At 48.7% G+C, this 26,191-nt stretch overlaps 1 protein-coding gene across 2 annotated transcripts in view; it reads right to left on the reverse strand.

Moving 5' to 3' along the window:
• Positions 1-872: 872 nt before the first annotated feature.
• ATMIN (ATM interactor) overlaps positions 873-26,191 on the reverse strand; it is a 221,333-nt gene continuing 196,014 nt past the window's right edge. For both annotated transcript variants that reach the window (XM_069652841.1, XM_069652842.1), the window contains one exon: positions 873-3,532. In XM_069652841.1, coding sequence (XP_069508942.1) covers positions 1,636-3,532 — 1,897 coding nt within the window. In that variant the 3' untranslated portion in view covers positions 873-1,635. The remainder of the gene's footprint in view (positions 3,533-26,191) is intronic.

Raw genomic sequence — 26,191 nt, forward strand, 5'->3', positions numbered from 1 at the left:
ACAGTGGTAGTTTCAAAACCAGTAAAAAAAAATGGTTGCTTGCGTTTTCATTTTCTACTGCCGATGGTGGTTGTGAAGGTTGCTTCAGTAATGAAAATCGTTTAAGCTAACCGCAACAACCACATACATAATAACATTCTTATACACAAAGTAATCACTACCACTTTTCCTCCTAAATCCCGGTCTCATATTCCCAGTAGGCTCCCAGTTTATACATTTAAATTATACTACAATGAAAAATCCCAAATCAATACCAAATATCAGAACAAGCTACAACTGGGCAAACCCTGCTTCTGAACCTCGAACTGAACACACAACCCATACCCCTCCAATTAAACAGTGTCATGATACTTGCAACCCTTCACACAGAGACCAAGCCGCTCAATTACTTGGGGGCTTGGGGTGGAGACGGGGGAGGGACTATAATCCCAAAAGGGGACAACAGCTTTGCAGTTGGTGCCCAAATGCTGGAATGGAAAGATTTGATTTCGAACGTGTCTTGAAAAAATATCAGGTATTACCTGTAGCAAACGTTTAATATCTGGCACTCTATTACCCAGAAGGCTCTGTTAACCAACACCCGTTATGCTATTTAAGAAGTATTCCGAATGATCGAGTGCTGGATAAAAAAATTCTAATCTGAAAAGCAAAGAATTTCAAATGGCACTGCACGGGTGGTCTTATCAGGAACATTTGCTTAGTTTCTGGGTGGAGAATGCCATGACAGACATTCGGTTATCCACAAAGTTTTAAAAATGTCTAAAGAAATAAGTTCTAATCATTCTTCGTTATAAAAACTTTTTTTTTTTAAAATAAAAATAAAACGTATTTACAATGCAGAAGAATATATCTGGAATTAGAAAAACTGCAAGTAATTTAGAGTTACATTTATTATAGCTGAATTTGCACGTATATACATTAAGGGAGACAAGTAACCTGTGAATCTTAACAGCTTCACAAGGCCAATGAGCAGCAAGACAAAACACTTTATGGTCAAAAATAAGTTATCCAACAAAAAATAAAATACTTTGTAATAATAACGAAGTACAACCAAAGTGCATTTAGCTTTTCAACCATTTTACAGTACCATAAAGGCAGAATAAAATAGGTGTCATAGCAGTGTAAACTTGTGCATACAGCTCTACAGCCGCTTGTAATTGAACTCCTACAACATCAGTAACATTCCCACATACTCTAGGTTTCATTTACTAGATAATAGATTGTGTGCTGATTTTTCTTTAACAGCATGAGAGCATCACATTCTAATCTGTAAACCTAGAAAGTTGTGCAGACATTCTCCATACATAAGACATGTGTCCAAATGACATTCTCATGCGTTGGATGGGGGTGAGAAAATATCTGTTATATGATACTATAAGTGTGCGTCATTGCTTTGCAAATCAAACCATAAAATTCATATTATGACCAAGAGAAGATTGCGATCACTTGCAAAAATAATTTGCAAATCTTGTCTTAAAACAGCCAAAAGCAAACATTTTGGTGTTCAAGAGTCTACAGAATAAATAATCCAATTCTTCACAATGATCACACCAAACGGGTACACAAGCCCCTTTGCATGAGTAGAATGGTCTCGTGCATGAGATGGTACAGTCGACTATTGGCTTTCGCATTACATCAGTCTTCCAAGTTAACCGAAGTTTGAAACAAAGACAAAAGCTCCTTACAGGTCTGTGTCTCCACAGAACTGAATTGAGATTCCATGGTGTTCCAAGCCACATCAGCAAGAAGAAAGTCATCCATAGCGGTTTGAGTTTCATTGCTAGTCAGAAATAAACTGCCCAAAGTATCCAGGCAGCTGTCAATAGTCTGTGTTTCGGCACTATTAAGCTGCACTTGGTTTTCTAAGCTAGTAATCGCAATGGCTTTCCCAGCTGAGGTCATATCGGTTTGTGTCTCATTGTCAGAGGAGTCTGTGCTCACTGAAAAACTCGCCTGATTCAGGATATTTCCGAGGGGCAGATGTGCATTTTGATCTAAAAATAAATTTAAATCGGTCTGTGTCTGTGTATCAAACATGGCTAAGAAGCTGGCATTCCCTCTTAGTGTAGACCCATCTGAGAAGAAAAAGTCTGTCTGAGTTTCAATGTCCAGGGATTCCGCATTGATATTACCAAGCTCAGTTTCATCAGTTTGGGTCTGGATATTGGAAGCTGAAAAGAACTCTTCAATATCAAAGTCAATTCCTGCATGTTGAGCCGAGCCAGAAGTTAGGTGCATTTCACCCCCAGTACTTGCTTCAGACAAAAGACCACGACCATCCAATGAATGATTAGACAGGTTTCCAGAAAAAATATTTTCCAGGTCATTTAGCAAGTCCATGGTCTGCGTCTGATTGTCAGTCATAGTTTGCTGTGGCATCACCTCATTTTGCCCACTGAAGTTGATAAACTGTTCTGGTTTTATTCTATGTGAGCTCAATCCCACAACATCATTTGTTTCTAGGAAAGTTGGGCCCACACTTGCATCAATTAAACTGTCTTTTGAGAGGTTGGTTTGAGGTTTCATTGTACCATTTATCAGGTTTCCATCAATGTCAGAGTGCAGAAATCTTTGGTCGATATTGCCAGCAACTAACGTTTCTTGCGAAAGGCTCGTCTGAGTTGACACAGTGTATGATGAACTGACCATGTTAAACATTTCGTTGCAGATCAATGCCTGGTCCATGTGCTCTTGGTTATCAGGTGAAGTCACAGTTGCATTGGTCTGAGTCTCCCGATTAATAACACCAGATGACAAGACAGCCTCACCCAATATATCAGTCTGTGTTGCTGTTGAAGAGCTCCCCTTGTAATTGGATCCCAATGTCTGAATCTCAATACTGATTGGTAACAAAGTCTGAGCACTGAATGATAAGTCAGTTTGTGAACAGGAGGACTCACTATAATTACTTGGTCCGGCTGGTACAAGGATCTGTGAAATGCAAGATAAATCAGTCTGTGCATTTACTGATGCAATTCTATTCTTGCAGCGCATATGTCCTAACCCATCAACCACATCGCTAGACAGAGGATTGTCCAGGTTTGCTTGTACAGCACCATCGATACACTCCAAGGAAGAATTGGAAGGGACCATTCTTGAGGAAGGCAATGTACCTTTCAACACAAGAGATTTTGCATTCTCTGAACATTTCATCATTAAACGGGGTGCCAAATTAATAGGACTAGAAACAGATCCTTGGCCAGAGCCAGCAATTACTCCAATATTTGCAAGGCTATCCGCTGCTGACGTGGTAGGCAGGCGAGCAAACTCCATGACTGGAAGTTGAACCAACCAAACGCTTGGCTTTGGAAGAAGAAACCGTTGAGCATGTTTTGGTTGCTCAAGAGCCTGCTCAATTATATAAGGACCACTTGAGCCTGCAATGGATAGGAGAGGGCTGATTGCAGAACACTCCAATTTCTGGGCACAGTCAATATGGGACAACCCATGGCTGAAGACCTTCGAGAAATTGTTTGACGTTTTAGAGGTGTGCATCAATTCTTCCATCTTCCTTTTCTTCACAGGCGGGGCCCTGCACAAAGAAAAACATTTAGTACAATTACGTTGCAGTTCGAAGGACTTCCTTTTAAACAATACAATCACAATCTGGCATGAGCTAGCCATCCCAACCATCATGAATCTTTCCTTATTAAACACCAGTTTTGAGCCCACATCTTTCAACATGTTCACATACAAGGGGGATTTTTGTAAATACTGACGGCTGTTCTTGCGTGTCAAGATACATGGACTTAATTAAAAAAAAAATTTTAAAAAATCACAAACACTTCCATACAAAATATTCCCTTAAAATGAAAGTATGCATGTGCTTACATATAATGATGGTTCAAAGTAGTGCCACATATGTCCTCAAAATCAGACAGAGAAGTGTCTTGAAATCCCACAACGGCAAGTGAGAAGGGGCGCTTAAACATTTGCTCCTTCACATCTAGATAAATGAGTGATGAGTCACAATTTAGACTACAGGGTACAGACGAGATTTGGTTTGTTGATCAAAAGTAGGGACATTCCATTGCTGCATAAGCTATAGCTAAAAGCTCAAATTAATCACACACCGCTTTTCCAAAAGTTGCGAGTTTAAAGTCTGAGTTTGGGAGCATGAGTCCTCAGATGCTTACCCTTATACATACATAACTGTTCTAGAAGAGAACACTAAAGTAGAGATGCAGTGCTGCACTGTCCATGCTGATGGATGTTTTGCTGCAGTTGGGGCAGGCAAGAGGAGGAGGTGGAGTTGCTGAAATGATTCAATGTCAAAACCAGTGCAGTTACTGAGGAAAAATATTTGCTTCTGCAATAAATAATAAATGCGAAACGCTTCTAGTGAAAAGAGCACATCTGAAATTGGTAGTTCCAGGTTTTTTCTAACCTAGAATTTCATTTTTTCCTTAAAATTACGCAATTTTTGATGTTTCCCACCTGAAATTTAGTGTTCCCAAAATTTCATTTTCAGGAAACATCTACATTTTGGGGGGGGGAAGGGGGTGTGGGAAGCTAAATCTCAAAAAATTAATTTGCCTAAAAAAGTATCCGAATAGGAAAAAACTGTCCTGCCAGCAATTGAAGTGGAATTTCAGATTTACTTTGCTGGTAATAATTTTACCCACCCCCCAGTGACAACTGTTGCCACAGGGGAACCAAGCAGACAGTCTTGGAAGACTCTACCTTGTGCTTTTATTCTTCTGAAGTCCTCTCTTTTGGGCTTGTTAGGATTGCCTCATTCATGTGCCCTGTGCAAGTATTTATGTGCTTGACTTCAGAAATATACTAACACAGAGAAACAGAAAAGTTCAAAAGAAAATGAGAAATGCCTGCTCAAGTCAAGAAGGAAGAGAAATGTGAAACCACTGTATTCATGTTCTTTGCTGAAATGTTATTTCCCCTACAGAAGGCTTGGTGGTAAGAGGTAATTTGGGTGGGAAAATTCAGTTTACCTAGTCATCTAGAATGAAACAGCCCCGATTTAGTGAACAGATGAAGAAACCAAGGTGACATAAAGCAGCACAGTTTGTTCCAGTACGTTTTATCAGGGGTTATCCAGGAGCACATAGTCAATAATTTACTGGTGGAAGTCGAAAAAGGAGCGTACGCCAAGCAAGAAGTAACACGGTTTATTACAGCTGGGTAAGCACAAATCAAACAGCACAGTGGAACAGAACTTGTTGACACAAGCTGACAATACCGCCCATGGCGGCAAACCTTTTACACAGTGAATACAATGTTTGTGCGATTAGAAACAGTTACACCTGTTGCGTTGAGTTATTGCATGTCCCACAAAGCTAATTGGTTGAATCACGTGAATTCCTTATAGCTAGATATAAGTTAGTGAAAAATGACTGAAGCAAAACGTCTGCCCTCCCCTGCCCTTGTGGTGCCACATTACCTCCCGCTCCACCCCATAAATGAATGGTTGTTAGAAACTAAGTAATTGTGCTGTCCAATCTTTATTCACTTTCCATTGGTCCGCGCACATAGGAAACAAACAAGACACCCTGAGCTGGTGGGAAGGGAGACATTCACACAGCATCTATCCAATGAAGGGCCTCGTAAACATTGAGGGCCACAGTATAGTATAGTTGCTTATCAAGGACACCAAAATCTCCTGTCTGATTGGCTCCTCCTGGATCGCCCCTGTATTCCTCATCCTTCGCAGACCCACCCTTCAATGGGCGATTTGAAACCGCTGGTTGTGCTATGCATTTGCCTCCTTGAATACTACATGGCAAATTGAATTCCCCCACTCTCCACAAGTAACCGTGAGACTGGCTCGCCAATCTTGTATCCATCAGCTGGTTCTGTTCCCAGCTAATGCGGCCTACTGGGACGGTCAGCCTGAATAAATCTACCCTCACCCCACTACCGTGGAGGGGTTGTACAGTTTTTCAACTGCCCTTTTGTAAAGGGCCTGTGTAAAACATCCCCATGGATTCCTCTCACCTGTAGTGCTCACCTTTCCCATGCTGTGCAGTAGCACCCCATGTGTTTGTGTCATCATATTTACAGTGTGTCTTCCTTTGAGCACTTCCACCCCTAGCCTCTCAGGCTGCATACGTGGTCCAAGCATTATACATCCGTAAATGATACCTTGTCATACCCTCGGGGGTGCTTCCTGCCGCCCCCACTATTCTCTCAACTGGTAAATGCACCTCCCTGTACGGTGCTGTATTAGCACCTTTATTGCAAAGTGATGAAGTGGATAACAAAGTACCCATTCGGTTGCAGCAACTTGCCAGAAACTACTTTGTACAGAATGTCATCACAGACTTGGTTGCAGGTCATTGTCATTCTATGGGACATGGGGAAACATTTGATGATTTTTTATCAGTTAATACCATAAACATAAAAGTACTAATGCAATAAATAGATTAAATGACATTTCATACAACATCATACATAATCCCATGATCTAAATAACATACCAAAATAAAACGATTTCATACACTTACATCATAAATCACAGACAAATGGACAAAACGATCTAAATCCATCACTTAAGACATTATTTATCGATGGTTCTAAGTCCTAGTCAAGAAGCTTGTGACAGCAAAAATTCTTGACCCACACTGAGGAATTTTACAAAAGTCCTGCATCCCCCCATTACAGCTACATGGTCCGTCCAGTTTCTAGAAAGGACGTTTAGGGCAAGAATTCCAAGGCGCAGTTTAACGTACACATTTCTGGCTTCTGCTGTTGTAATCCAGGACAGATTCTGCACAAACCCTACATTTAATTGAATTGTAATATATTTTTTAAACAAGCTCTTACTGTCCTCTCTCTGCAAGGAATTCATTAAACCGCAATCCCAATAGGAAGCTTGCATCTCCCTTTATTTGCAGTAATTAAGCATTCCGGGTTATTCCAATAGGAGCCGATTTTTATTGAATTTTAGAAGTCACAGTCTACATAGGCAAGTAATGGTTTGACAAAATGTGACATGAATGAGTGGAAACAGAAAAGCTATACAAAACAGGGTCCCCGCTGTGTTTCTGGTTTTGTCTTTAATCCCATCCACCCACCACACCTGCCCCCCACCCCCATAGTCACCTTGCACCTCAGCATCAGACGTTGGCCATCATCTTAATTGACGTCACATAAGGAACCTTTCACGTTTTCTTTGTGCTTATGGCAACTTGGTCAGACATTCTCAATGTAGAAGTATCGCATTGTGCATGCATGCATCTACATTTATCATTTCCATAACACATTTTTAAGATTGTAAAACCATGCCCAAGGTTTAGGATGGTTACTTGTGATGACATCAAGCAGAGCCCCCTTGTAATCCTTCAGTTCATTACTTGTCCACAGCGTAACCCATAGCAGGATTGGTCTCTGCTGTGTATGATACTCTATATCGGTTTGACGGTTTATAGTCATAATCCCGAAGTTCTAAATCTCTAAAAAAAAAATCTCGAAAAAAAGGCCGAAAAAAAAATATCGAATTTTTTTTTTACTTTTTTTTCGAAATGGGGGGGGGTTTCCCCCCGACCCCCCTTTTTTTCTATTTTTTTATTTTAATCCTTTTTTTTTTACTTACCTGACCCAAAAATACATATATAAATAAAAAAAAAAAAATTAGATATTTTTTTTTTCTGCCTTTTTTTTCGAGATTTTTGTTATTCGAGATTTTTTTTCGGCCTTTTGACCGACCACCCGGTTTGACCCATTTCTGTTATGACCACAGGTAATCCTAATAACTTTTTTTAAATGATGTTTTCACTGGCTTTCATTTTAGCCATGCCAGAGTTCCCCAGGAGCTCAGCAGCATACAATACTGCGGATTGGGTTTCAGTACTGCTTATTGGGTTTGTGCTTTTGCACTTCAACAGTAGCATCAAATGCCATGCCCCCAATTTATTTTTGACAAGCTTATAAAGGCTATGCACGCATGTTCAGCAGAAGATAACTTTTTTGAAGTTGGGAATTCCAATTCCCTTTATTATTGAACCAAATCCCCAAATTATCGCAATGGTGCACATTTTCAATGTTCCCTCCATCATTTGACTAAGGTAAATACTTTAAAGGCTCACTGAAGTGTTCAGTGGATCCCCTTCCTTGATTAGGCCGGTAGCAAGTTGAGGCAAATGCCATTGAAATAACCACCTGATCGGAATATTCTCTTTAATAGTGTAAGGCTTCTAAATTGATATATTTTGTAACGGAATTAGGAATTCACACAATGTAGCACACTGAAAAATGTGATGCTGCACCCATCAACTATTCTTCGCGCTTGGAACGGATTAGTTCTATTGACGCAAGTGGTTTCTCATCTAAGCTCCGGTGTTTGGAAGCCAGCCAGAGTGTGTGTTCTCTTTAGGACAGCCAGGTCATGCACAGCTAAAGGCGATTACAAAACTGTCAGGAATTCACAATATCAGCATAAGCATTATAACAGCATAGTGTTTAAAAAAAGTGTCCAGATGGTGAAGGTGCTCCTGCGTTCTTTCTATAGGACCCAGTTCACTGGTAGAAAAAAAAGGACCCATTTAGATATTTTCCCAGATAAGAGTTATGGAACTGGAACCTATTTTGGGTTCTTGGGTGTATGATCCACTATTGGGAGAGGTGATGTTAATCCACTCTTTCCCAGATTTAATAACTGTAGAGCTAGAGCTTGCTCTACTCGTGTGAGATCTCCAGTTTGTGTCAACATAGGCCATTCCCACTCCGACACCATATATGAGGAGTTGGGAATGAAACAGGCACACGTTGGCCATGATTTTGGTTAAAGATTTTTATTGAAAATAAAAGGGTTGGGAAAATCCCTGACCCAGCTCTAAGAGGAATTTCCGTACCTAAACCAAATTTAAAGATCTGTCTGTGTCAGTATGTCAAAACAAAAACTGTCCTGTGTCCAAAGATCTATTCTGATCCTTGCAGCATACATTACATTCTAAGGTGAACATGGACATGTCTTTACCCTTGGGTGGTTTAGAAAGGTGTCATAAAGGAAGAATAAATGGTTCCAACTCAAGTTATTCAAGGAGAAACGTGTTCAGCAGAATTTTAATTTACGTGCCAATTCCCTTTAACCTTAGAGACCCCCAGCTCTTTTTCTGGACTCAGGGCTTTTTAATGTTTACTTCTGAGTGGGACCTTCTTCTCACTCAGTGTTTTCCCGACATTGATTTTCTATGTTCTTTAATGTTTCGTGGAGTGTGGTAAACTCCATAGGCATCTGATTTTGCATAGTGACACACAGCACCTTTTTTACAGTGCCACGAAGACCCTTGCACTTCTCTTAATGTTTAACTACATTTCCTTGGGTGGACTACTGTTTCCAAGAATCGTAAGATGACCCCTGTCTTACTTACCTCTACCTTATGGGTCCAGCACACACCACCCTATTTGGAGTACTGGGGGGTTGCATAGTAATTCCCTTAACCCATTCCTCATGTAACATTTTGTTACACTAACTCAAATGAATGGCTGGTGGCAGTTGTTTCTTTTTATACTTACTTAGTGACATGTATCTGCAAGCTGATACCTCAGCTGCAGTGCTGAACGCAAGGGTGACCATTTTCTCAATACTGCTCCCCTCAACCCCCAGTCTTCTTTTTTTGCCATTTCTTGTTAGTTTCGTCTGGGCTTTTACTCTGTTTGCATCAGGCTCCAGTGTGTCTGGAAAGGCAGGAAGTGAGGGAGGATCCCGAAACTTCCCTGCCCTTTGTCTCTAGGTGTGCCTGAGTGAAACCAGTTCCAATTGGCCGGCTGGCTGTCCTGGAGGACAGCCACCCTGTGACAGCCTAGGGCTGTGATGGGAACTTGCATACAAAGCTAGGTTTTTGGGACTAAGAGTAGAGTCGACCACTGGAGGACAACATATGAAGCAGAAGATGAGAGAAGACGCCAGCAGCACCCTCCTGGACAACGAAGTGCCCGGTGAAGCCCTGCAGCTGTGCGGACCCTGTTTTTGAAACAACAGCGAAGACCCGTAAAGGACGACTTCCTCCCTTAGGCTGGTGGGACCAACTAGCCTTGAAAAACTATTTTGGCACAACCCGCGACTTGCTGCGACTTTTTAAGGCTGCAGAAGCCCAATAACTGGGGTACCACAACCACTTGGGAATGCATTGTCTTCCAAAGTCCGAATCCGGCCAGATCTTAATGGGCATTCAGAGGACCCTACATAAGCAAGAAACCTGCATCTAGAGTCCAGGACCGAGAAATCAAGGAAATCCTAACCAGAGTTTTTCATTCTTCTTTGGCACTGAGAAAACGGCGTCAAGACCACAAAGAGCCACTGAATTGACATAAATCCATTTCTGCCAAGTCCCTCTCTCGAGTGCTGGCGCAGGACCCGGCCAGACGTCCTCCCCTTTCGTCACCAAGACCAAGGACCAGGAAGAACAGTCTACTGCATTGTATCGTGAAGGAAACCAGCTCGAACAACTTCTTCATTTAAAAGGTACTGTGGGACTTGGGGTACTTTATCCTTAGCCATTTGGGGTGCTTCCCATCTTTGGGAGTGCGATTTAACCCTACACTAAGTTGACCTCAACTTATCTGCATTGGCCTTCTAGCTTGTGCTTCCTAAAGGTGACTCCTCTTGAGTTGCTGCAATTTCTCTTTAGAACACTTACTATTTAAGAACATATTTCTAAGAAGAATATCAGAACTTTGACTTTGCTCATTGACATTGGCTGTCCTGGCTCCCTAAAGGTCTCCTTCTTAACCTATTGGCTTTGGCAGTGATTGCTCCCTCACAGGTTTTAAATGTTGAACACTTTAATGCTGGGATAATAGACTGCCTGCTTCCCTTTGGGAGAATCAAACTGTGCTTATAACCCATCAGCCTGTTCTGATCTAATCCTAACCTTTCCTTCCTTGAAAAACTCAATATTTCAAAGGTGATACTATATAAATGTTATACTGACCACAAATGACGTCACCTCCAGGTGCTGAAACATGTTTAACATATTAATGAATTACCTGCTTTATTGTTCACTTTTTGAATACGAACTTGTGATTAATGTTACAGCTAAATGCTGCTTTTTAAAGAATACTTTAAATATCTTTGTGTAGGGAGGCCACCAGGGGGCGCAGGCAGGATGGATGCCTAAGCTTCGAGCTCCGCACCCAGCCCCTGGTAAACTGCGGTCCACCAGCAGAACGAGGGTCCCATGAACCACGCGACCCCCACCAAGAGGAGTGGGAACCTGTAGCCCCCACCTGGACCCAACTCCGGTCCCGATCCGACGCTCCTGAGCGGAGCTCTACGGACCGAGGCGATACCAGCAACCCCTCCCCCACGGCCTGGTGTGAAGCAACGTAGGAGGCAATGAGGGAAGGCGCGGCGGCCGAGCACACACAGGCTGGGCCACACACGAGGGAGCCCGGGGCTGCGGGCCCGCGGCGCCCCCCCCCCGGACACTTAACGCGGCTTACCGCACGTCATACCCCGGGGCCCGACCCGAAGAGGGCCATCCGCCCGCCCAAGGAGCAACGACATCGCAGGGGGGCCGACGCGGGAGCGCACCCCCCCCCTCCCCATCGCAGCGCACACCAAAGCAGCCCGCGGCGCCCTAGGGCTCCACGCCTGGCGCTCCTGACACTGTCATAGGGGGGCCCGGACCCCCCCTGTCCATCCCGGGGCCCGGTCCGGAGAGGGCCATCCGCCCGCCCAAGGAGCAACGACATTGCAGGGGGGCTGACACGGGAGCGCGCCCCCCCTCCCATCGCAGCGCACACCAAAGTGGCCCGCAGCGCCCTGGGGCTCCACGCCTGGCGCTCCTGACACTCGAGGTGGGGCAGCCGGGACACCGCCGACGCGGCCTGTCATAGGGGGGCCCGGACCCCTCGGCCCATCCCACGGCCCTGGGGCCCAGCCCGGAAAGGGCCATCCTCCCGCCCTTGGAGCAACGACATTGCAGGGGGGCCGACGCGGGAGCGCGCCCCCCCTCCCATTACGGCACACACCAACACTGCCCACAGCGCTCTGAGGCTCCACGCCTGGCGCTCCGGACACCCGAGGCGGGACAGCCGAGGTGCTGCCGGCACGCTCTGTCATAGGGAGGCCTGGGCCCACCTGCCCATTTCACGGCCCCGGGGCCCGATCCGAAGAGGGCCATCCACCTGCCCACGGAGCAACGACATCGCCTGGGGGCCGACGCGGGAGCGCGCCCCCCCCCCCCAACACACTCCCCCTCCTCCCGCTCTTACCTGAGGAAAGTGCCAAGGGACACCTGCAGCCTCGCGACGAGGACTCTCCCCACTGTGGCGAGGTTTGGGAAACAAAGAGAGGCAAGCATAGAAGGTAAGGACCCCTGCTCAGCACCCCTACGACCCCCCTCCACTGGAAGGGCACTTGGAGTAAACGGGGTACCAAAGGGAACGTTATCCACACTTGACCCTCGGATACCCTCACCTACCGTGACTCTGGAACCTCCCCTGCTACAGTAAAGCCTGGGGACCACAGGGAGCCAGGCGCAACAGGTGAGGACCCCTATCCGGAGCCCTCATATCCCCTCCCTCAAGAGAGACCTACCGGAAAACCACCGGGCCTGCGCGAGACACCAGAGGAAACATTGCATGAGTTTGGCCCTCAGATACCCCTACCTACAACAACTTGGGAACCCCCTCAGCTGAGATACCTGGAGATCGCCACCACAGGGCTAACTAGCGGAGCCAAACAGGATAGACAGGCACCGAGCTGCCGACAACCACGGGGGACACACCCCCTCTCCACCCTGCACCCCAACTGACCCAGACACGGCTGACGACCAGGCGGTGCCCGCTAACAAGTAACCGACACGATCCTTCCATGAGCTGGAAAGAAAACCTGCTGAAATAGCAATTTGTTGCCAACGAGAGTGTCATGGCGACCGGGGGCCCCATCACTCCTCCCCCAGACCTGGGGGCCATCCAGAACAATATCCAGATGATTCTGGAGGAGATACGCGGGATGAGGACTGACATGGGTGCCAAATTGGCTGACCTCATGACCAAAGTCACCACCCTAGAGGACCGAATGGAGGAAGTCGAAAGCAATGAACTCTCTGTAACACTCCTTGAAACCCAAATGGAAATTAGACTCCGAGACATGGAAAGACGAGAGGAAGAACTCCGGCTTAAGGTCGACGACATGGAGAACAGGGAGAGAAGGAACAACCTGCGCATTTTTGGCCTGGTGGAATCCGAGGGCGAATCCACACGAAGGACTCGAGGGCAAAGTGCACAACATTGTAAGGATCGCCCTGGGAACAGAGGCTGCGGGCACGATCAACTTTGACAGGGTACACCGGGCGGGGGGGTGGTGCAGAGGCCCGCGCTCGGTCTTGGTCCGGCTACATTATTATAAAGACAAGGCCAAAATTCTAGAGAAAGCGAGAAACCTCGGCAACATACAATACGACGACTCAAGGGTGTCCATCTTTCAAGATCTGTCAGCCCTCACCCTGTCAATGAGGAGGAAATGTGGCAGCCTCACAAGATGGCTTCAGGGAAAAGGGGTTCGATACCGCTGGGGACATCCCTTCTACCTGGAATTTGAATGGCTAGGGGAGAAACACCACCTGGTGTCGGAGGAGGATATTTGGAGGGCCACAGACGACCTGGTTGGCGACCAGGCAGGCCATTCAGGCGCCCAGGATGGAAGAGCCCGAGACCCCCCCAGGGGTCCTGACAGATCGGTGAACCACAGCGGCAAATCCAAAGTCAAGGGGGCCCGGAAGTTCCGGAAAACTAGACACCCGTCGACAAACTCTGAAGACCACTCAAAGTCATGAGAACACCGTTCGATCGGCGATGGAGGAAATCACAAGGTGAGCATTGACTCGGGGTCCAGGCACTGGAGGACCTGGGACCATGAGGTGTCATAACTGGACGCCGCGTTGGCGCTACGGCTTGCCCGCCGGACTACAGGGCGGGCGAAAGTTTGCAAAAAAGTTAACTGTTTGATTGAGTTGGCCCACACACGAGGCCCGAGTTAATGGTTTGTGGGCTGGAGTGGGGGCTCATTGTTCCAGAATTTTATCTCGGACACTTGTACCGAGGTTCTGACGGGGCCGATCTATATTGATTCTGAGAATTGGGATTCCCCAACACATGAAAATCCCGGGGCTGGGGTTAGAGTCCTTGGTGGTTCGTTGACCAACCCCAACGTATGTTGGGGAACGTGGACGAACGCCTTATATTTCAAGGGAAGGGTGGGAGGGGGGGAGGAAACAGGGAGGGGGGCTTCGAATAAGGGGGTGGGGGGAAGAATGGTCAACAGGGCAGACAGAGGGGTAAAGGGGGAAAGTCAGTTCAAGTCAGAGACACTTGCTTGGCAGCGGGCTCTGAAATTCAGGTACTATGAGGGGTTCAAAGGGCACAACCGAAAAGACGATAATGATTGAAGGGAAGATAGGCACGTTGAATGTCAAGGGCCTTAACTCTCAAAATAAGAGGTCCCTTACGAGCAATATGTTCCGCAAACAACATCTAACAGTCCTATTCCTACAGGAAACACATTATAAACGAGGAAGAGAGGAAGGATATTGGCTGCAACTACTGGGCATCACATGCGACCTCAAAGAAGGAGGGGGTGGGCATTCTCCTGGGAAGGGCACTCCAACTCACAGGGGTAGAAACCAAGAGAGAATTTGGAGGTCGATTTTTAGGTGTCAAAGGGTTTTGCGAGGGACAGCGCATCACTCTCGCCACCGTATATGCACCCAACTCGGGTCAGGTAGAGTTCCTCACGCGGATCTTCAGTGTCATGGACGAGTGGGCAGAGGGGGCCATGATACTTGGCGGGGACTTCAACCTCATAGCTGACCCCCAACTGGACTGGTGGTCCGCCAGCGGAGGGACACCCAAGGGGATTACTAAGGACAACCTGGCCTTGCAGACCCTCCTGAGGGATCACTACTGGGTAGACATCGGGCGCAAAGCATACCCGGGCCAAGGCGGCTACACTTTCTTCTCTCCCCCACACTGCACCTATACTAGAATCGACCTCCTGCTGATCTCAGAGGAGGGGGACGGGGTGGTAACCCAACCAAGGGTCGAGGCCATAACGTGGTCGGACCACAAATTACTCGTGGCTAACTGGTCACTGCCCATTGCCCCGAGATCATCCCGATGGCGGTGCAATGACACGCTCCTTAGGGACCCCGTATTCCGCGACTTTATGAAACAAGAAATGCTGGCCTACTTTGAGACAAACGACACCGGGGAGACTGACATGTCCATGGTATGGGAAGCGGGGAAAGCCACTTTTAGGGGTCTCCTCGTAGCAGAGGGCTCGAGGCGTAAAAGGGAGAGGGGCCTGATCGAGAGCAAACTCCGTGCGGAGTTGAAGGTCTTGCGGGCCAGACTGGGCGCCCCGGGGGTTGACCGGGATGCACTCCTGGAGGAGATGCAGGGCAAAAGACAGGAGCTTCATACGGTTCTTATAGGGGAGGTTGTCAAAAAAATGCGATACACCAAACAGAGATACTATGAACGGGGCGACAGGGTAGGCACTCTATTGGCACGGGGGTGCAGAGTGGAAAGAGGGATTGCCCAGCTTGGTGATGAGGGAGGCAGAATTCATGGGGACCGGCAGAAAATAACGGAATGTTTTGCCGACTACTACAGCAAACTTTATTCCAGGCAAATGGGCGAATCACAGGAGGATATTTCCTCCTACCTGGCAGAACATCCCCTCCCCAAGCTGACGGACGAAGACTTAGAGGCCCTCGAGGGGGAAATCTCAGAAGAAGAGGTGGAGGGAGCCATCAAAAGATTGAAGGCCGGAAAGGCACCTGGCCGAGACGGCTATACAGCAGATTTTTACAAACAGACCCAATCGATCTTAGTGAAACCCCTGGCTAAACTGTTTAACCAGATTAGGAGTCGGGACACAATCCCACCGACATTCCTGCAGGCCCTCATCACCGTCATACCTAAACCCGGCAAGGACCAGACGGACTGTGGGTCTTACAGACCCATCTCGCTTCTTAATTTGGACGCCAAGATTTTCGCTAGAATCTTGGTCTCCAGACTGGAAAACTCCCTCCCACGCCTGATACACCCAGACCAGGCGGGATTCATCCTTAACAGACAGGGTTCCGATAATTTAAGGAAAACACTTCACATACTTGCCACAACTGAGGCCAGAAACGAGGGCACACTCTTATTGGCTCTCGACGCGGAGAAGGCCTTTGACAGGGTCAGTTGGGCCTTCATGAGGGAGGTTCGCACATCTGTGGGGATGGGCCCAAGGTGGTTGGGATGGATATCTGCGCTTTCCTCCTCCCCCTCGGCCAGAGTGGTGGCAAACGGAACGGAATCAAGAGAATTCCCCCTTGAACGTGGTACGAGGCAGGGATGCCCTCTATCCCCGTTAATTTATGCATTAGTAATGGAACCATGGGCACTCTCGGTCCGCAACGATATGGCCATCAGGGGAATACAGATGGGAGACATGCATTGCAAAATTTGCCTCTTTGCAGATGACGTCCTGCTTTATGTCACCAGACCGACCCAAACAATCCCCCGGTTGATACAGGGCCTCACACGATATGGAGAGCTATCGGGGTATAAAGTCAACCTGGACAAATCGGTGGCATTCATAGGGGGGAATCTATCGGACCCGGAGATGGCCTTTGTGGAGGGACTCCCCTTTAAACGGAGTGAGGAGGGGTTCCGGTATCTAGGAGTCCATATCAAGCGCGACCTTGAAGACCTGTACACGGCCAACTTCACCCCCTCTGGTCAGAAATCAGGAGAGACATAGAAAGGTGGGCGAGAGCGGGTCTCTCGTGGATGGCACGCCTCAATCTCATAAAAATGGTGCTTCTCCCAAAATTCCTGTTTCTCTTCCAGATGCTCCCGGTGCTGGTCCCTAGGGCTTTCTTTGAAGAAACAAAACGAGTCCTTCTTAATTTCCTCTGGCTGGGTAAAAAACACAGAATCTCCTACGAGGTATTGACTAGGGCTAAGGAGGACTGGGGGGTGGGTTACCCCGACCTGGGGACATACTACAGGGCATCCCAGTTGAGGATTCTGGTTGATCACTTCTCACCGGAAACGAAAAAACAGTGGGTAGCCATGGATAATAGGCCCCTTGCACCTGTCACAATAGAGGAATGGCTCTGGGTCCCAAGGAATAAGATCCCCAGAACCGTCTTGAACCATCCGATTCTGAAAGTACTGTGGTCCCTATGGAGAGAGGGAGGCTACTACAGATGGCTCACAACATGGCCCTCCCCCTTAAACTGCATTTGGGCCCCTCCTTTCCTGGCCAAAATAGCAGAACCAGCAGCATACCAGACATGGTTCGAGGCAGGCCTTAGCAGGACTGGCCATATGTGGGTGGGGGGCTCTTTCCTACCCCTGAGTGACCTTGAGGAGGCCCTGGGAATAGGCACGCTTTCCCCTTTCCGTTATCTTCAGCTCAAAGGGGTCCTCACTGAGCCATCTTGGGGCCACACCCTCAGGAGGGATCTCACAGACTTTGAAAAGCTTCTCCTAACCGCGAGGGGCTCCAAGGGGATAATATCCCGCCTCTATAAGCTTTTTCTGTTCTCTGTCCCCAGAAACCCGCCGCCAGCACGCACACAATGGGGTAGGGACTTAGGTGAGGAAATCGATGACGAAAGATGGACGGAGATGTGTAGACGGGCTAATCGATCCACGGCCTCCCTCCAGTATCGCCATCAGGCCCTCAAGATACTACACCGATGGCACTATCCCCCGCAGAGGATAGCTAGGATGAGGCCAGGATATGACCCACACTGCTGGAAATGCAGGACAGAAAGAGGAGACTACATTCACATGTGGTGGGGATGCCCAGTGGTCCAAAATTATTGGGACAAGGTACGGGCCTGGATCAAGGGGGTGGATGGGGTTGAGCGATCTTCCTGCCCTTGGCTCCTCTTCGGAATTGACATTGGGGAAGGCCAAGAGGGCACTCAAGACCATATGCTTCAGGTAATGCTGGTAGCAGCCAGATGTTGCCTGGCACAGAAATGGAAACATCCGGAAATGCCAGGGGAAAAAACCTGGGTAACCAAGGTACGGGCCATCTACGACATGGAGTTCCTCACACACCTGCTTGACGAGTCTAAATCCAGCATCGAGGAAATCTGGCTCCCCTTTTTTGACAAATACGGCCGAGCGGTCTAATGCTTAGTAGTGGTGCCGAGGGAACCCCCCCCCCCCCCCCCCCCCCCCCAAGGACACGGGGCCATGGCCCGCGGACCCGATTGTGAACTTTACCCAGTTGGTCCACATGACTTCGACGTGCCAAGCGCACAGTGCATTGACACTTCTGTTTTTTCAAAGAGCCCGTTAAGCAAGGATTAAGCAACTTATGAACATTTGAACTGAAGGGGGGTGGAGGGAGGGAAAGGGAGGGAGGGAGGGAGAAGGGGTGTGTTGCGAATGGTTTTTTCTTGTTAACTCACATCAGCAAATGCAATGGAATTTCGTAATGCACAAATGAAACTTAATAAAGTTGATTTTAAAAAAAATATATCTTTGTGTATAAATAAATTATATAACTGTAGGTGTGTAAGTGTTTAATTGGATACTTGCGTTTACTGATTTATTTGTGCAGCTCTAGAGCTCACATTACCCCTTTTAAGATCAGCCTGGCTGCTCAGTCACACTACTAACTTGTATAGTACAGGCCTATATTAAAAGGTGGATTACCTAATACCAAGAGATAAGTCTTGTGTAGTCCCACACCAGCTGGACTGCACTAATTCTTACCTAACAAAAGGTCTTTGCTCCAAAGGGCGATTCCTTTCCCCTGGATTTCCCTTTACCCTTTGATGTTTTCACAAACCGTCCCTTGTGTCCTTCTTGGCGCACAACAACTGACACACAAAACTGTTTGACTTTCCAATTCCAATCCTTTTCTTAGTCCTGATATTGTTTCTCAGGATCTCTTCATTACAGATTAATAAAATATTTTCCCTAGTCCTGATGTTTCTTCTTAGGACCTCTATATCTTGTGACTGCCTGGTATACTCTCCTGCCAGGGCGTCTTGTATTCACACACTTGAAAATGCCTGCTATACTCTCCTGCCAGGGTTTCTGCTCATACAGGGTATCTGCCCTCTCGCAGAATTGCACATATGCTTTGTTGGATAATGTTTCTGCTGAATATATTATCCCGTTTGGGCTTCCCATGTTTTTGCACTGCATACATTCACATATTTGCAGAGGTTTTGTTTGTATGTCAATTTCCCCTTTTACTATATGCTTTTTCTCTCTGTTGGTTCGTTTATAATTATTTGTATTCAGTGCATTTGCCGATACGCCCCGGTGTCTCCGCTATCTCTGGGTGGACTCACCGGCTCTTGTTGGCGTTACTGGATTCCCCCGCGGTCAGCCGGTAAAAGTACTCTGCCTGCTTCCTTCTCGCGACCGCTTTCTCTTCATTTTTCAGTCTCTCGCGGCTTCCAGTTGGCACATCTGCTTCGTTCCAGACTCCGGTAAGTGAAATGCTGCTTTCCGTCACATGCGAACGCCCAGGCGTCTCTTGCTGGCTCCTGGCATTCCCGCAGCGTGTCCTGCTCGTACAGCAGCTTCTTCCACCTTGGTTGGTGAAACACCTGGCTCCAACACGGCAGTCTCTGGGATTCCCGAGCCTGCAGAGAGGTGCAGCTCTCTCATGCCAACAGCAGACATTAGCTTCCTGCTTATGTTTACCATACACTTCAATGGGCCTCACCCCAGCTGGATAGGGGAAACAAGCTCTCCTGCCAGACTGGAGAACCCAGTACACTGCAAGCCTGAGCTTCCCTCTGATGGATGGCTAGTTCCCCCTCTGCTGGGCCAGTCTCTGTGTGTCTGTGAGAGTCCAGCAGACTGAACACCCAACTCTCCTGGTCAGCTGGGCAGCTCCTTCTTCTGCAGGGTCAGTCTCTCCTCCTTGGACCCGTCAGACATTCCACTGCCTCTAGGAAAATGTCCCAGTCTTCACTCTTCTGGGTTCTCTGGACTGGCTTCTCCCCTTCCACATGGTTTGCTCAGGAAGGGCTCCTCTCTCGCACACTTCCTGAGTCTTTCCTTGCTTTTATATAGTCTCTGGCCAATAGGATTTGGAGAAAGACTAAACCACTGGTTATGATATGGCATTTATAACGCGTCTGTACATAAGTGTTACGAAGCACAAGACAATGAGGGGGGAAACAAAGGGAGGGCAAAACAACAATCTTACTAAGCCTTGTGTCATTCAGATCGCACACGTGCGGGGAAGGGGAGAAATGCCAGGGGGGAATGGGGAAGTGCAGGTAGATCAATAAGTGCAGCCAGCAAGTGGCTCATAAGTGTAGTGAGAAGGGACTGCAGGAATAGACCCTAAGGTGCTGGGGGAGGACGGAAGCAGTGCAAGGGCACTGGACAAGCAGGAGCCTGGGCCTGAGTTCAGAGGGCATCCAGGTGGTCAGTGCAAGGAGCAGTCAGGTACATCAGCAAGAGAGAGCAGGAGAGAAAGCGGAAGTGAAAAGGAAAGTCTTGAGTTGCTTCCGGAACCGGAGGTGGTTCTGCTCAAGTTCGACAGGTGCAGGGAGGCTGTTCCAGAGGGAGGCCCAGCCGAAGGAAAGAGATCTGCTCCCAACTTTCTGCTTGGAGAAGCGTCTGATATGATATGGCATTTATAACGCGCCTATACAAAGGTGTTTCAAGGCACGACGAGGCAAGGGAGGGGAACAGAGTGAAGACAGACAACGATCCTACTAGGCCAGGTGTCATTCAGATTGCGCAAGTGCATGGGAAGGGGGAGAGGGGAGAAGTGTGTGGTGGGAAGGGGGAGAGGAAAGTGCAGTACATGGGATAAGACAATAAATAACAATATGTAAAGTATGGCTAGCAGGTGGCAAGTGCAAGGTAAGTCCAGACAACAGGTGTCAAGTGCTGGCACGGACTGTAGGGATAAAGAAAAACAGTATGCAAGTGCGGGGTTGCAAGGAGGGCAGTGCAGGAGTGCGATGGCGGGGGAGGTTACCAGGGCCCGAGATCAGAGGGCGGTTAGGAACCAGTGCAAAGTTAGTGTCAGCCAAGAAGTCAGCAAGGGAGAGGAGGAGAAAAAGCAGAAGCCAAGAGAAAGGTTTTGAGGTGCTTCCGGAACCGAAGATGATTCTCCTCAAGTTTCAGAAAGGCAGGGAGGCTGTTCCAGAGGGAGGCCCCAGCCAAAGAAAGAGATCTGCCACCAACTCGTTGCTTGGAGAAGAGACTGACCCTGAGGGAGTTTTAGGCAGATGAGCGAAGAGCTCGAGAAGGAAGGTATTTAGGAAGAGAGTTGAAGGTATGGAGGCCCCAGGCCGCAGAAGGCCTTGCGGACGATGCAGAGGGTTTTTAACTTAATCCTCACAGCCACAGGGAGCCAGTGCAGAGATTTCAGTCTTGGAGAGATATGATCCTTGGGCTTGAGGCCAAGGACAAGTCTCGCAGTCCTGTTCTGGATAAGTTGCAGAGGGCGGACAGTAGAAGCAGGCAGATTTAGAAAAGAGGCTATTGCAGGAGTCCAGCCTAGAGAGAAACAGAGCTCTGGAGACAGTGAGCTTCTGGGGGAAGGAGAGGAAAGGAAGAAAACCTCTGAGGCGGTGCAATTGGTAGTGTGACTTCTTAGAGACGTCAGAGATGTGGGGAGAGAAGGAGTGTGGCGTCGAAGATGACCCCAAGGTTTTTAGCCACACAGATGGTAGCAGGAAGAGAGCAGGCCAAGAGAGGTCGGCCAGAGAGCTACAGGAAAGGAGGGAGCTTGTGTGCCAATGAGGAGAATCTCAGTCTTACTGGCATTAAGGCAGAGGTCATTGGTGGCACAATACTCCTGGATAGTAGACAGTCAGAGATGAGGGAAGTAGAGGAGGCCGAGGGTAGCCTGAAGATGAGCTAGGTGTCCTCCGCATAACACTGAAATTTGGGGCAGAGAGCGGCGATGCGATGGGCCAGGAGTGCCAGGTATTGGTTGAACAGCCAGGAAGAGAGGTTAGACCCCTGGGGACACCACAGGTAGAGAAAAAGATAGCGGAGAGGAAGGACCCAAGTTGGACCTGAGAGGGTTGGTCGGAGAGGAAAGAAGTCAGCCACGCCAGAGCCTGCCTGGTGATACCCAGGTTATCACAGAGACGGTTGAGCAGGATGGCATGGTTGACAGTGTCAAAGGCAGAAGAGAGATCAAGCAGGAAGAGGACACAAGGTGTGTAAGTGTCAAGATTGGAGAGCAGGTCTTCACGGATGTTCAGGAGAGCGGTTTCCGTGCTTCTGGCAGCTCTGAAGCCAGACTTATTGTCATGGAGACAACCGACAGATTCAGTGTGGAGATTAAGCTGGGAGATGACCAGTTTCTCCAGGAGCTTGCCCAGGAAGGGAGTGATGGAGATTGGCCGATAGTTGGCCAGGCAGGAGGGGTCGGCAGGGGGTTTCTTAAGAAGAGGGTGCACAAGGGAGAGCTTCAGGGGGGATGAGAAGACTCCAGTGGTGAAGGAGTGGTTGCAGAAATCAGCCAGGGAGTCGATGTGGTCCTTGATAGTTTTAGAGGAACAGGGGTGAACCTGTTTCGACGAGACTTTCATAGATCGGACTCGTCTAGAAACCTTGTCTGCGGAGAACAGGGGAAAGGCAGAGAAGGAGGGAGGAGAGGTGGCTGCAGAATGGCCAGAGGAAGAGCAGGGAGTGGGGGGAGGGAGGGTATAGGAGGAGTTTTAGAGATGAAGTGAGATGCCAGTGCCGTACAGAGGGCCTCGGAGGGGACAGGAGAGGTAGAGACTGTGGCAGGATTGGCCAGTTCCTTGCAGATTTTAAAGAGTTCAGCCGAGGGCAGAGAAGGAGGGGGGAAGGGTTGTAGGTGGATGAGTGGAGAACTCGAGAAGGAAGATGTTTTAAGAGAAAGTTGGAGGTAGAGTGGGCCCAGGCCCCAGAAAGCCCTGTGGACGATGAAGAGGGTCTTGAACTTGATCCTTGCAGCTACGGGGAGCCAGTGAAGACATTTCAGTGCTGGAGAGATACAATCTCTGGGCTTGAGGTCAAGGCAAAGTCATCCAGTCCTGTTCTGGATAAGCTGAAAAGGTCGAAGAGTAGATTTAGAAAGAGGCTGTTGCAGTAGTCCAGCATAGAGAGGACCAGAGCTCTGGAGATGGTGAGCTTCCGGTGGAAAGCGAGTAAAGGAAAAGGAAGAATACCTCTGAGGAGGTGCAGCTGATAGTTTGACTTCTTAGAGACATCAAATGCGAGGAGAGAAAGAGAGGGTGGAGTTGAAGATGACACCAAGGTTCTTAGCCTCACAGGAAGGAGCAGCAAGAGGGCCCAGAGTGGGCGGCCAGAGAGAGAGAGGAAAGGAGGGAGTAGGTGTCCCAATGAGGAGGATCTCAGTCTTACTGGCATTAAGGCAGAGACCGTTGGCGGTACACCATTCCTTAATTGCGGCCAGACAGTTCGGTATTCGAGAAGAAGCAGAGGTGGCCGAGAGGAGCCTGAAAGAGAGCTGGGTGTCATCCTCATAACACTGAAAATTGGAGCAGAAAGTAGCGATGCAGTTGGCAAGAGGTGCCAGGTATTGGCTGAAGAGCCAGGGAGAGAGGTTAGACCCTGGGAACACCACAAGTAGAGATAGAGATAGACGAGAGGAAAGACCCCAGTTGGACCCGAGAGGATCAGTCAGTGAGAAAGGAGGTCAACCAGGCCAGGGCCTGATCAGTGATACACAGATTGTATCACAGGCGTTTCAGCAGGATGGTATAGTTGACTGTGCCAAAATCAGAGGATCGATTGAGGAGAATGAGGACAGAAGGGAGATTAGTGTTAAGATTGGAGAGCAGGTCTTCACGGATGTTCAGGAGAGCAGTTTCTGTGCTTCTGGCAGCTCTGAAACCAGAGTAGTGGTCATGGAGGCAACCAGCAGATTCAGTATGCAGCTTAAGCTGGGAGATGGTCAGCTTTTCCAAGAGTTTTCCCAGGAAAGGAATGATGGAGACAGGGCGGTAGTTAGCCAGAGAGGAAGGATCGGCTGAGGGCTTCCTTAGAAGGGGGTGCACATGGGAGTTCTTAAGGGTGGAGGGGAAGTGCCAGTGGCAAAGGATTGATTGCAGAAATCGGCAATGCTGGAGCAAGGGTGTCGGTGTGGTCCTTGATGGTTGTGGATGAGCAGGGGAAAACCTGCTTTGACAAGACTTCCATAGATCAGACGTGTCTAAAAACATTGTCAGCGGTGAACATTGGAAGGAGGCGAGACTGCCTCAGATGAGCCAGTAGTGGTAGAGGAGGAAGAAGACGTAGAGGAAGAGAGGGTGGACAGGATGTCCTGAGTTTCAGTAGTGCAATGAGATGCCAAGGCCGTACAGAGGGCCTGGGAGACAACAGGAGAGGTAGAGAATGCAGCAGGATTGGCCAGCTGATTAGAAGTGATCATCACTCCTCTACCTAGTCACAGTTCTGGGAAGGAACAAGTTACCTACCTGTAACTGTTGTTCTCCAGCATGGGTCTGGCATGGATTCACATGCTCATGAATATTTCCCGTCGTCAGGCTGGGAATCCTCGGTAAAGAAAAAACCAGTATCAGTTTCTTTTCTGATCTGTCTTTCGTAGTAGTAACCAATCACTGATCTCTGCGTCATACTGACCACAGCCAATGACTGCCCTCTACCTAAGCCCCGCCTCTGGCAGCCATCCTCAGATTTGGTAGCACGTAAAATGGCAGCATGACCAAGTGAAGAGCCGCAGAAGGGTAGGCGGGAGGGTTTGCATCTGAATCCATGCCAGACCCATGCTGGAGAACAACAGTTACAGGTAAGTAACTTGTTCCTTCTCCAGCATGGGGTCTGGCATGGATTCACATGCTCATGAATAAAGAATACATAGCAGTACACACATGCACAACCACGGGGGGTGGCAAAAGGCTCAACATTAAGCAATACAAAAAACTCAATATTAAGCATCTCTTACCTCCTCACCAGGCTCACCTTAAGCGAACAGGTTGCGCAGCACTGCTTGGCCGACCCTGGACTCCTCCCTGGAATCCCGATTGACGCAGTAGAATCTCGCAAAGGTGTGCATCGACCTCCACGTGGCAGCCCTGCAGATGTCCAGCAGGGGCACACCAGATAAGAACGCCGTAGTAGCAGCGATCGCTCTGGTCGAATGGGCTCTCGGACGGCCTGGCAGCGGTCGGTTAGCTAACCGGTGGCAGTGCATGATGCAGCCGGAGAGCCATCTGGAAATAGAAGACTTCGAGAGAGCCTTCCCTTGATTCAAAAGTTCACGAACAGCTGTGATGTCCTTCGGAAACTCTTCGTGCGGTCCACGTAGAACTTCAGCGCTCTAGCCACATCCAGCGAGTGCAAAGTCCTCTCGGCCGGCGACGAAGGAGACGGGAAGAAAACCGGTAACACCAAGGGCTCGTTAAGATGGAAGTCCGACAGTACCTTGGGCATAAAGGAGGGGTGCGTCCTAAGCACCACCCTCGAGGCATGGAAAGTCAAGTACGGTGCTTTGCAGGATAGGGCCTGGATCTCTCCCACTCATCGTGCGGAGGTAATGGCCACCAGGAATGCAGTCTTCCACGACACAAACTTCATAGGTGCGGAGTGCATCGGCTCGAATGGGGGTCCCCATGAGCCTGGTCAGCACCACGTTAAGTTCCCACGCCGGGGCCGGGGCCTTCACCGGCGGGAACGACCTGAACAGTCCTTTCATAAACTCTTTTACCAGTCGATGGGACCACAGGGACGTCCGCCCTGTGGTTCTGGTATATCTGGAGATCGCCGCCAGATGAATCTTAATGGAGGCATGGGCTAGCCCAGCCTTTGCCAGCGATAGCCGGTACGGCAGCACTTGAGGGGCCGTAATCCGTAGGGGGTTGATCTTCTGTGCTCGGCACCAGATAGAGAACCTCTTCCACTTATGACCGTAGCATTTGAGAGTCGAGGACGCCCTGGCCTTTGCAAGAACCTCTCTGCAATCGGCCAGTATAATGTAGCCTCCAAACTCTAGCGCTGCAGGAGCCAGGCCTGCAGGTTCAGCGACGCCGGGTTGTGGTGGAAGATGGCGCCTCCTTCTCTGGAGAGAAGGTCCGCGTCCGCCGACAGCTTGATGGGAGGGGACGTTGACAAGTCCAGAAGGTCCGGGAACCAGATCTTCCTCGGCCACGCCGGTGCGATGAGGATCATCCTGCACCGGGACCTCTTGAGTTGGCTGATGAGTCGAAGTAGCAACGGCAAAGGAGGGAACGCATACAGGTATAGGCCGTCCCAGGGGAAC

This window comes from Ambystoma mexicanum, chromosome 1p (assembly GCF_040938575.1).
Source record: "Ambystoma mexicanum isolate Mex_15411 chromosome 1p, UKY_AmexF1_1, whole genome shotgun sequence".
Classification (NCBI taxonomy): domain Eukaryota; kingdom Metazoa; phylum Chordata; class Amphibia; order Caudata; family Ambystomatidae; genus Ambystoma; species Ambystoma mexicanum.